General features: G+C 44.9%; 1 protein-coding gene across 1 annotated transcript in view; it reads right to left on the bottom strand.

Moving 5' to 3' along the window:
• Nucleotides 1-1224: 1224 nt before the first annotated feature.
• The window catches only part of LOC120042769 (KN motif and ankyrin repeat domain-containing protein 1-like), a 45378-nt gene continuing 33249 nt past the window's right edge, over nt 1225-13353 (bottom strand). The window contains exon 7 of the mRNA XM_038987571.1: nt 1225-1365. Coding sequence (XP_038843499.1) covers nt 1257-1365 — 109 coding nt within the window. The 3' untranslated portion in view covers nt 1225-1256. The remainder of the gene's footprint in view (nt 1366-13353) is intronic.

Here is a 13353-nt window from a genome sequence, read left to right as displayed (position 1 = left end):
GAGAGAGATGGATAATGAGAGAGATGGATAATGAGAGAGATGGATAATAAGAGAGATGGATAATAAGAGATGGATAATGAGAGATGGATAATGAGAGAGATGGAGAGATGGATAATGAGAGAGATGGATAATGAGAGAGATGGATAATAAGAGATGGATAATGAGAGAGATAGAGAGATGGATAATGAGAGAGATGGATAATGAGAGAGATGGATAATGAGAGAGATGGATAATGAGAGAGATGGAGAGATGGATAATGAGAGAGATGGAGAGATGGATAATAAGAGAGATGGATAATGAGAGAGATGGATAAAGAGAGATGGATAATGAGAGAGATGGCTAATGAGAGAGATGGATAATAAGAGAGATGGATAATAAGAGATGGATAATGAGAGATGGATAATGAGAGAGATGGAGAGATGGATAATGAGAGAGATGGATAATGAGAGAGATGGAGAGATGGATAATGAGAGAGATGTAGAGATGGATAATAAGAGAGATGGATAATAAGAGAGATGGATAATGAGAGAGATGGATAAAGAGAGATGGATAATGAGAGAGATGGCTAATGAGAGATGGATAATGAGAGAGATGGAGAGATGGATAATGATAGAGATGGATAATGAGAGAGATGGATAATGAGAGAGATGGATAATACGAGAGATGGATAATGAGAGAGATGGATAATAAGAGAGATGGATAATGAGAGAGATGGATAATAAGACAGATGGATAATGAGAGAGATGGATAATAAGACAGATGGATAATGAGAGAGATGGATAATGAGAGAGATGGAGAGATGGATAATGAGAGAGATGGATAATGAGAGAGATGGAGAGAGGTAGAATTGAGATGGATAATGAGAGAGATGGATAATGAGAGAGATGGATAATGAGAGAGATGGATAATGAGAGAGATGGATAATGAGAGAGATGGATAATGAGAGAGATGGATAATGAGAGAGATGGATAATGAGAGAGATGGATAATGAGAGAGATGGATAATGAGAGAGATGGATAATAAGACAGATGGATAATGAGAGAGATGGATAATGAGAGAGATGGATAATGAGAGAGATGGATAATGAGAGAGATAGAGAGATGGATAATGAGAGAGATGGATAATGAGAGAGATGGATAATGAGAGAGATGGATAATGAGAGAGATGGATAATGAGAGAGATGGATAATGAGAGAGATGGATAATGAGAGAGATGGATAATGAGAGAGATGGAGGTAGAATTGTTCAGAAGCAGAGTCAATAACAACTGGTGCTCACCACATCTTTACTGGTTAAGGCCTTGCCATCATTCAGGTGGTTCTTCAACACGTTACAGGCAGCCAACATCTTCTCACTCAACTCAAACCTGGAGAGACAGACAGACAGACAGACAGACAGACAGACAGGACTCTGAATTTAATTCAGACAAATGGACAATTTCTTTATTTTCCAAATCTAGGGGTGAAAGTAGATTTTGTTTCTTACTGGTATGGGACCTACTATATTACGGCCTTATCACACTAATCATAGAATTACATATAGAACCCCTATTAATGTAGTATGATCTCAGTGGGTCTAATCATAGAATTACATATAGAACCCCTATTAATGTAGTATGATCTCAGTGGGTCTAATCATATAATTACATATAGAACCTCTATTAATGTAGTATGATCTCAGTGGGTCTAATCATAGAATTACATATAGAACCCCTATTAATGTAGTATGATCTCAGTGGGTCTAATCATAGAATTACATATAGAACCCCTATTAATGTAGTATGATCTCAGTGGGTCTAATCATATAATTACATATAGAACCCCTATTAATGTAGTATGATCTCAGTGGGTCTAATCATAGAATTACATATAGAACCCCCTATTAATGTAGTATGATCTCAGTGGGTCTAATCATAGAATTACATATAGAACCCCTATTAATGTAGTATGATCTCAGTGGGTCTAATCATAGAATTACATATAGAACCCCTATTAATGTAGTATGATCTCAGTGGGTCTAATCACAGAATTACATATAGAACCCCTATTAATGTAGTATGATCTCAGTGGGTCTAATCATAGAATTACATATAGAACCCCTATTAATGTAGTATGATCTCAGTGAGTCTAATCATAGAATTACATATAGAACCCCTATTAATGTAGTATGATCTCAGTGGGTCTAATCATAGAATTACATATAGAACCCCTATTAATGTAGTATGATCTCAGTGGGTCTAATCATAGAATTACATATAGAACCCCTATTAATGTAGTATGATCTCAGTGGGTCTAATCATAGAATTACATATAGAACCCCTATTAATGTAGTATGATCTCAGTGGGTCTAATCATAGAATTACATATAGAACCTCTATTAATGTAGTATGATCTCAGTGGGTCTAATCATAGAATTACATATAGAATCCCTATTAATGTAGTATGATCTCAGTGGGTCTAATCATAGAATTACGTTTAGGGACCGGTCGAAATGAATGCAACTGTTACCCGGAGGAAAATGGGGGAGGGTCATGTAATTAGTAATTCATTAAATGTCAGTAGTTTGGAATTTACGTATTGAATTTGACTATGTGTAACTTTGGTCTTACAACCCCTCTCTCTTATTCTCCTCGCTGAGCCTGGCTGGGTGGGTACCTTTCCATTGGCTGTTAGATCAGTACCTCTTTGTGCTATCCAGAATGTGGACGTGTAGAGTATCCCGTGAATCAAATAGCGCTTGCAGTGATAACGTAGGGAGCTAGTGCGCAACAACAACAACAACTTGGAACTCTGAAATCTCCGACTTCAGTGCGTTCAACAAAACCGGGAACTCTGCAAAAAAAACTAGCTCCGACTGGGAAAATAGTTTTGAACGGTCATCCGTGCTTCTACACCTGCATTGCTTGCTGTTTGGGGTTTTAGGCTGGGTTTCTGTACAGCACTTTGAGATATCAGCTGATGTAGGAAGGGCTATATAAATACATTTGATTTGATTCGATCCAACTTGGAATTCAAAGTGGGAATCCTTCTACAGCTAAAGACTTGAGTTCCCAGTTTTTCTTAAAAGCACCAAAAAACTCTGGTTTAGCACAATTGCATGGCTTCGCACAATTAAGAAAGTACCACAGCTTGTGAAAAAAGTTACCTTCACAATAATTTCAGGGTTTCTTTGTAGTCTCTGTCTACTGAAAAGAGTCTAGAAAAGTTCAATGGAATTTTGGAGACGAAAGAAGATGTTTCGGAAAAAACCGAATGGATGAAATCGAGTGTTGGAGTTGCTACAGAATGGGGACGATGTGGATGGCTGGACTATCGGTCTGCTACAGAATGGGGACGACAACATGTGGATGGCTGGACTATCGGTCTGCTACAGAATGGGGAAGACAACATGTGGATGGCTGGACTATCGGTCTGCTACAGAATGGGGAAGACAACATGTGGATGGCTGGACTATCGGTCTGCTACAGAATGGGGAAGACAACATGTGGATGGCTGGACTATCGGTCTGCCACAGAATGGGGAAGACAACATGTGGATGGCTGGACTATCGGTCTGCCACAGAATGGGGACGACAACATGTGGATGGCTGGACTATCGGTCTGCCACAGAATGGGGAAGACAACATGTGGATGGCTGGACTATCGGTCTGCCACAGAATGGGGAAGACAACATGTGGATGGCTGGACTATCGGTCTGCCACAGAATGGGGACGACAACATGTGGATGGCTGGACTATCGGTCTGCTACAGAATGGGGACGATGTGGATGGCTGGACTATCGGTCTGCTACAGAATGGGGACGACAACATGTGGATGGCTGGACTATCGGTCTGCCACAGAATGGGGAAGACAACATGTGGATGGCTGGACTATCGGTCTGCCACAGAATGGGGAAGACAACATGTGGATGGCTGGACTATCGGTCTGCTACAGAATGGGGACGACAACATGTGGATGGCTGGACTATCGGTCTGCCACAGAATGGGGAAGACAACATGTGGATGGCTGGACTATCGGTCTGCTACAGAATGGGGAAGACAACATGTGGATGGCTGGACTATCGGTCTGCTACAGAATGGGGAAGACAACATGTGGATGGCTGGACTATCGGTCTGCCACAGAATGGGGAAGACAACATGTGGATGGCTGGACTATCGGTCTGCTACAGAATGGGGACGACAACATGTGGATGGCTGGACTATCGGTCTGCTACAGAATGGGGAAGACAACATGTGGATGGCTGGACTATCGGTCTGCTACAGAATGGGGAAGACAACATGTGGATGGCTGGACTATCGGTCTGCCACAGAATGGGGAAGACAACATGTGGATGGCTGGACTATCGGTCTGCTACAGAATGGGGACGACAACATGTGGATGGCTGGACTATCGGTCTGCCACAGAATGGGGAAGACAACATGTGGATGGCTGGACTATTGGTCTGCCACAGAATGGGGAAGACAACATGTGGATGGCTGGACTATCGGTCTGCTACAGAATGGGGACGATGTGGATGGCTGGACTATCGGTCTGCTACAGAATGGGGACGACAACATGTGGATGGCTGGACTATCGGTCTGCCACAGAATGGGGAAGACAACATGTGGATGGCTGGACTATCGGTCTGCCACAGAATGGGGAAGACAACATGTGGATGGCTGGACTATCGGTCTGCTACAGAATGGGGACGACAACATGTGGATGGCTGGACTATCGGTCTGCTACAGAATGGGGAAGACAACATGTGGATGGCTGGACTATCGGTCTGCTACAGAATGGGGACGACAACATGTGGATGGCTGGACTATCGGTCTGCTACAGAATGGGGAAGACAACATGTGGATGGCTGGACTATCGGTCTGCCACAGAATGGGGAAGACAACATGTGGATGGCTGGACTATCGGTCTGCCACAGAATGGGGAAGACAACATGTGGATGGCTGGACTATCGGTCTGCTACAGAATGGGGACGATGTGGATGGCTGGACTATCGGTCTGCTACAGAATGGGGACGACAACATGTGGATGGCTGGACTATCGGTCTGCCACAGAATGGGGAAGACAACATGTGGATGGCTGGACTATCGGTCTGCCACAGAATGGGGAAGACAACATGTGGATGGCTGGACTATCGGTCTGCTACAGAATGGGGACGACAACATGTGGATGGCTGGACTATCGGTCTGCCACAGAATGGGGAAGACAACATGTGGATGGCTGGACTATCGGTCTGCTACAGAATGGGGAAGACAACATGTGGATGGCTGGACTATCGGTCTGCTACAGAATGGGGAAGACAACATGTGGATGGCTGGACTATCGGTCTGCCACAGAATGGGGAAGACAACATGTGGATGGCTGGACTATCGGTCTGCTACAGAATGGGGACGACAACATGTGGATGGCTGGACTATCGGTCTGCCACAGAATGGGGAAGACAACATGTGGATGGCTGGACTATCGGTCTGCCACAGAATGGGGAAGACAACATGTGGATGGCTGGACTATCGGTCTGCTACAGAATGGGGACGATGTGGATGGCTGGACTATCGGTCTGCTACAGAATGGGGACGACAACATGTGGATGGCTGGACTATCGGTCTGCCACAGAATGGGGAAGACAACATGTGGATGGCTGGACTATCGGTCTGCTACAGAATGGGGACGACAACATGTGGATGGCTGGACTATCGGTCTGCCACAGAATGGGGAAGACAACATGTGGATGGCTGGACTATCGGTCTGCCACAGAATGGGGAAGACAACATGTGGATGGCTGGACTATCGGTCTGCCACAGAATGGGGAAGACAACATGTGGATGGCTGGACTATCGGTCTGCCACAGAATGGGGACGACAACATGTGGATGGCTGGACTATCGGTCTGCCACAGAATGGGGAAGACAACATGTGGATGGCTGGACTATCGGTCTGCTACAGAATGGGGACGACAACATGTGGATGGCTGGACTATCGGTCTGCTACAGAATGGGGACGACAACATGTGGATGGCTGGACTATCGGTCTGCCACAGAATGGGGAAGACAACATGTGGATGGCTGGACTATCGGTTTGCCTACGAGTTGTTCTCCTCCTTTGTTTGGAAATATGTTTATCCTTTCATTTCCTATATGTGACCCGATTCAGGAAACTAGGCATATGTCACAAGTCACGACTTCACAGGAGAAATGTTTGAACTTAAAAAAATATTTTTATCAAAATTAGTTTTTTGGCAGAAATGCCAAACATAACAAACTTGTATGCCATCTATAAAATTGTTCAATTACGAGCCTTGTTGGTTAAGCCACAGAAAAAGTTAGCAACCTTCCCACTAGCCATGATTGGCTGAAATAATGAGTGGGCTGGAGATACCGACAGAAGAGTTCGGATTGGTCTGCCATATAGAAGGCTTCTGTCTATTTGAGCTGGTCAGTCTGTTGGTAATCCTGTCAAACGCTGCTTTTTGAAAATGTATCGTGTAGTGGAGCTGCATTGCTAAGTGTTGCTCTCCAAACTCTGGAGGATCAAGTTTTGAAATCAGTGGAATTAGAGTCTGATAGCTAACGTTAGCTGGCTGCCTCCCTAGCTGACGTTATTATTTGTATCCCAGAGCTGTTTGCTTTGCTAGTTAGAGCATAATGTCAGCTATCTAACATTGAACCTGGATGGTTAGGTCCCAGCATATTCATGCAGGGTAGTAACGACACGATTTGGCACCATGTTCATTGTTGTTTAACTAGCTAACGTTACATGATGTGTGATTTTACATATTGTACATCGCACGTTGAATATGGCCGGTGTCAGTAAACTTCGGCAAAAAAAGCGTAATGTAATTGTTGCCAGCAGAGCTGGTTAGGCTGTTTTCATGTTATCCAGAGGTAAACAAATCATCAGCCAGAGCATCAAGTGTGCGCTCTGAATGCTCCGAGAGCGAAACGAGATGGGTGGGGCTAAAGCTGAAGAGGGTGTGAACAATGCTGAATGGATGTAGACAAAGAAGTGCTCTTCACTAGATACCAAAACATTCAAAGGCCATTTTCTCAAAAGTGAGTTTACAAGTTAATCAACTTTCAAAGCAGAATTACTTTCCCATTGTTCCTCAACAATGCAGTATGATATACCATTTTGTAGCTCTGAGTCTCTACTTTTATCCAATGTAAAAACACACACAAAAAAAAGAAATGATGATTTCACTGTGTAAATTCATTGGATAGGCATTTAGGCTATTCACTGCAGTGTTATCCCTAATAAATCCTGTTTATCTCCCAGGAAAAGATAGACTAGGCCTACAATAACTTGTGAGAGTTCAGTGACCAGCCGGAGGAAGACGAGACGACAGCACCCTCCTCAGGGGACAGAGACAGAGAGGGCCACCTCGCTTATAAACTTTGCAGTATTTCATTTTTTTATGTATTATTTCTTACATTGTTAGCCCAGAAAATCTTAAGTGTTATTTCATACTGCCGGGAAGAACTATTGGATATCAGAGCGACGTCAACTTACCAACATTACGACCAGGAATACGAATTTCCCGAAGCAGATCCTTTGTCCGAACCACCACCCAGTGGTGAACTGATTCCAGAGGCCCAAACAACGCCGCCGCAGAAGAGGAAGACGCTGGTCAGAATTCAACCGCTTCTGAGTATATTACCCGCTAATTTCCAGTCTCTAGATAGCAAGGTAGATGAAATTAGGACACGGGTTGCTTTCCAGAGAGACATCAGGTAACATACTCTGTTTCACAGAAACATGGGTCTCTCGGGATGTGCTGTCGGAGTCGGTACAGCCACCGGAATGCTTTGTGCGTCACGCCGACAGAAATAAACATCTCTCCGTGATGAAGATGAAGAAGGGCAGGGGTGTATGTTTCATGATTAACGACTCATGGTGTATCATAAGGTGAATGCACCAATTTGTAAGTCGCTCTGGATAAGAGCGTCTGCTAAATGACTTAAATGTAAATGTAAATGGTGTAATTGTAACAACACAATTCACCTGACCTATAATTCCTCACAATCAAATGTCGACCATATCATCTCCCAAGAGAATTCTCGTTGGTTATTATCATAGCTTTGAGAATAATACAGTGCCACCGACCCGGCCCGCTACCAAGGACTGTGGGCTCTCCTTCTCCGTGGCCGATGAGAGTAAGACATTTAAACGTGTTAACCCTCTCAAGGATGCCGTCTGGGCCGGCATCCCTAGCCACGTCCTCAGAGCATGCGCAGACCAGCTGGCTGGTGTGTTTAGACATTCAATCTCTCCCTATCCCAGTCTGCTGTCCCCACATGCTTCAAGATGGCCACCATTGTTGCTGTACACAAGAAGACTAAGGTAACTGAACTAAATGACTATCGCCCCGTAGCGCTCACTTCTGTCATCATGAAGTGCTTTGAGGTACTAGTCAACAATCATATCACCTCCACCCTACCTGTCACCCTAGACCCACTTCAATTTGCGTACCGTCCCCATAGATACACAGACGATGCAATCACCATCACACTACACACTCCCCTATCCCATCTGGACAAGAGGAATACCTATGTAAGAATGCTGTTCATTGACTACAGCTCAGCATTCAACACCATAGTACCCTCCAAGCCCATCACTAAGGTTGAGGCCCCAGCCATCTGCAATTGGGTCGTGGACTTCCTGACGGGCCGCACCCAGGTGGTGAAGGTAGGAAACAACATCTCCATTTCGCTGATCCTCAACACTGGGGCCCCACAAGGGTACGTGCACAGCCCCCTCCGGTACTCCCTGTTCACCCATGACTGCGTGGCCATGCACGCCTCCAACTCAATCATCAAGTTTGCAGACGACACAACAGTAGTAAGTTTGATTACCAACAACATCGAGACAGCCTATAGGGAGGAGGTGATGGTACTCGGAGTGTGGTGTCAGGAAAACAACCTCTCACTCAACATCAACAAAACAAAGGAGATGATCGTGGACTTCAGGAAACAGCAGAGGGAGCACCCCCCTATCCACATCGACGGGTCAGCAGTGGAGAAGGTGGAAAGTTTTAAGTTCCCCTGCGTACACATCACGGACAAACTGAATTGGTCCACCCACACAGACAGCGTTGTGAAGAAGGCGAAACAGTGCCTCTTCAACCTCAGGAGGCTGAAGAAATTTGGCTTGTCACCTAAAACCCTCACAAACTTTTACAAATGCACAATTGAGAGCATCCTGCTGTATCACCGCCTGGTATGGCAACTGCTCCGCCCACAACTGCAGGGCTCACGAGAGGGTAGTGAGGTCTGCACAACGCATCTTCGGGGGCAAAACACCTGCCCTCCAGGACATCTACACCACCCGATTTCACAGGAAGGCCAAAAAGATCATCAAGGACAACAACCACCCGAGCCACTGCCTGTTCACCCCGCTCTCATCCAGAAGGCGAGGTCAGTACAGGTGCATCAAAGCTGGGACCGAGAGACTGAAAAACAGCTTCTATCTCAAGGCCATCAGACTGTTAAATAGCCATCACTAACACAGAGGCTGCTGCTACATACAGACTTGAAGAATCATTGGCCACTTTAATAAGTGGAACACTAGTCACTTTAATAATGCCACTTTAATAATGTTTACATATCTTGCATTACTCATCTCATATGTATATACTGTATTTTATACCATCATCTATTGTACCTTGCCAATGCCACTCGGTCATTGCTCATCCATGTATTTATATGTAAATATTCTTATTCCATGACTTAGATTTGTGTGTATTAAGTAGTGTCACGTGTGCTCCATCTCCGGCCTCTAGGTCACCAGACTGCTCGTTATGACACACACCTGTCACCATCGTTACGTGCACCTTTTCACCATCGTTACGCACACCTGTCACCATCGTTAAGTGCACCTGTCACCATCGTTACGTGCACCTGTCACCATCGTTACGTGCACCTGCGTGTTACAAACTCACCTGGACTCCATCACCTCCTTGATTACCTGCCCTATATAAGTCACTCCCTTTGGTTCCTTCCCCAGGCGTCATTGTTTCTGTTTCCTGTCTGTGCGTTGTTCGTGTTTCTTGTTTTATTCATTAAATGATGCTCTCCCTGAACTTCTCTCCCTGAACTTCTCTCCCTGAACTTCTCTCCCTGAACTTCTCTCCCTGAACTTTAAATGATGCTCTCCCTGAACTTCTCTCCCTGAACTTTAAATGATGCTCTCCCTGAACTTCTCTCCCTGAACTTCTCTCCCTGAACTTCTCTCCCTGAACTTCTCTCCCTGAACTTTAAATGATGCTCTCCCTGAACTTCTCTCCCTGAACTTTAAATGATGCTCTCCCTGAACTTCTCTCCCTGAACTTTAAATGATGCTCTCCCTGAACTTCTCTCCCTGAACTTTAAATGATGCTCTCCCTGAACTTCTCTCCCTGAACTTTAAATGATGCTCTCCCTGAACTTCTCTCCCTGAACTTTAAATGATGCTCTCCCTGAACTTCTCTCCCTGAACTTTAAATGATGCTCTCCCTGAACTTTAAATGATGCTCTCCCTGAACTTCTCTCCCTGAACTTTAAATGATGCTCTCCCTGAACTTCTCTCCCTGAACTTTAAATGATGCTCTCCCTGAACTTCTCTCCCTGAACTTTAAATGATGCTCTCCCTGAACTTCTCTCCCTGAACTTTAAATGATGCTCTCCCTGAACTTCTCTCCCTGAACTTTAAATGATGCTCTCCCTGAACTTCTCTCCCTGAACTTTAAATGATGCTCTCCCTGAACTTCTCTCCCTGAACTTTAAATGATGCTCTCCCTGAACTTCTCTCCCTGAACTTTAAATGATGCTCTCCCTGAACTTCTCTCCCTGAACTTCTCTCCCTGAACTTTAAATGATGCTCTCCCTGAACTTCTCTCCCTGAACTTTAAATGATGCTCTCCCCGACTCCCAGCGCACGCCACAGGTAGTTGTAGTGGTTAGATATTACTGCACTGTCAGAACTAGAAGCACAAGCAATTGCTTAGTGTCTTCCTCTATATAGGTGCGGCAGGAGAGGACGGGGAGTAGAGACGCGGACCTGTGAGGACGTCGGATTTCCTACCTCAGAGAAAGCTTCTTTTACTGGGGCAACTTGACTCTTTTAACCAAGACTATAGGCTATAGGTAGAGAGAAGCGTTCCTCCTGTAACTGTTATTAACCAAGGCAGGCTATAGGTAGAGAGCAGTGATCCTCCTGTAACTGTTATTAACCAAGGCAGGCTATAGGCAGAGAGGAGTGTTCCTCCTGTAACTGTTATTAACCAAGGCAGGCTATAGGCAGAGAGGAGTGTTCCTCCTGTAACTGTTATTAACCAAGGCAGGCTATAGGTAGAGAGCAGTGATCCTCCTGTAACTGTTATTAACCAAGGCAGGCTATAGGCAGAGAGGAGTGTTCCTCCTGTAACTGTTATTAACCAAGGCAGGCTATAGGCAGAGAGCAGTGATCCTCCTGTAACTGTTATTAACCAAGGCAGGCTATAGGCAGAGAGGAGTGTTCCTCCTGTAACTGTTATTAACCAAGGCAGGCTATAGGTAGAGAGCAGTGATCCTCCTGTAACTGTTATTAACCAAGGCAGGCTATAGGTAGAGAGGAGTGTTCCTCCTGTAACTGTTATTAACCAAGGCAGGCTATAGGTAGAGAGCAGTGATCCTCCTGTAACTGTTATTAACCAAGGCAGGCTATAGGCAGAGAGGAGTGTTCCTCCTGTAACTGTTATTAACCAAGGCAGGCTATAGGTAGAGAGCAGTGTTCCTCCTGTAACTGTTATTAACCAAGGCAGGCTATAGGCAGAGAGGAGTGTTCCTCCTGTAACTGTTATTAACCAAGGCAGGCTATAGGCAGAGAGGAGTGTTCCTCCTGTAACTGTTATTAACCAAGGCAGGCTATAGGTAGAGAGCAGTGTTCCTCCTGTAACTGTTATTAACCAAGGCAGGCTATAGGCAGAGAGGAGTGTTCCTCCTGTAACTGTTATTAACCAAGGCAGGCTATAGGTAGAGAGGAGTGTTCCTCCTGTAACTGTTATTAACCAAGGCAGGCTATAGGTAGAGAGCAGTGTTCCTCCTGTAACTGTTATTAACCAAGGCAGGCTATAGGCAGAGAGCAGTGTTCCTCCTGTAACTGTTATTAACCAAGGCAGGCTATAGGCAGAGAGCAGTGTTCCTCCTGTAACTGTTATTAACCAAGGCAGGCTATAGGTAGAGAGAAGCGTTCCTCCTGTAACTGTTATTAACCAAGGCAGGCTATAGGCAGAGAGCAGTGTTCCTCCTGTAACTGTTATTAACCAAGACAGGCTATAGGTAGAGAGCAGAGATCCTCCTGTAACTGTTATTAACCAAGGCAGGCTATAGGCAGAGAGCAGTGTTCCTCCTGTAACTGTTATTAACCAAGACAGGCTATAGGTAGAGAGCAGAGATCCTCCTGTAACTGTTATTAACCAAGGCAGGCTATAGGCAGAGAGGAGTGTACCTCCTGTAACTGTTATTAACCAAGGCAGGCTATAGGTAGAGAGGAGTGTTCCTCCTGTAACTGTTATTAACCAAGACAGGCTATAGGTAGAGAGGAGTGTTCCTCCTGTAACTGTTATTAACCAAGGCAGGCTATAGGTAGAGAGCAGTGTTCCTCCTGTAACTGTTATTAACCAAGACAGGCTATAGGTAGAGAGAAGCGCTCCTCCTGTAACTGTTATTAACCAAGGCAGGCTATAGGCAGAGAGGAGTGTACCTCCTGTAACTGTTATTAACCAAGACAGGCTATAGGTAGAGAGAAGCGTTCCTCCTGTAACTGTTATTAACCAAGGCAGGCTATAGGTAGAGAGCAGTGATCCTCCTGTAACTGTTATTAACCAAGGCAGGCTATAGGTAGAGAGCAGTGATCCTCCTGTAACTGTTATTAACCAAGGCAGGCTATAGGCAGAGAGCAGTGATCCTCCTGTAACTGTTATTAACCAAGGCAGGCTATAGGTAGAGAGCAGTGATCCTCCTGTAACTGTTATTAACCAAGGCAGGCTATAGGTAGAGAGCAGTGATCCTCCTGTAACTGTTATTAACCAAGGCAGGCTATAGGCAGAGAGCAGTGATCCTCCTGTAACTGTTATTAACCAAGGCAGGCTATAGGTAGAGAGCAGAGATCCTCCTGTAACTGTTATTAACCAAGGCAGGCTATAGGTAGAGAGCAGTGATCCTCCTGTAACTGCTATTAACCAAGGCAGGCTATAGGTAGAGAGCAGCGATCCTCCTGTAACTATGGAGACGATAGTCTAAGACCGGACTGGCCGTTTGTTGCTTTGCTTTCCCATTTTGGCCACGGCCTTTTGGTCAACGGCTCAGTTTATGTTTATTTATTTTGTTAGGCTGGTGTTTCAACGTTG

The sequence above is a fragment of the Salvelinus namaycush genome, unplaced genomic scaffold (assembly GCF_016432855.1).
Source record: "Salvelinus namaycush isolate Seneca unplaced genomic scaffold, SaNama_1.0 Scaffold774, whole genome shotgun sequence".
Classification (NCBI taxonomy): domain Eukaryota; kingdom Metazoa; phylum Chordata; class Actinopteri; order Salmoniformes; family Salmonidae; genus Salvelinus; species Salvelinus namaycush.
The sequence above is the reverse complement of the archived record's forward strand: the minus strand, read 5'-3'. Positions and strand labels throughout refer to the sequence as shown.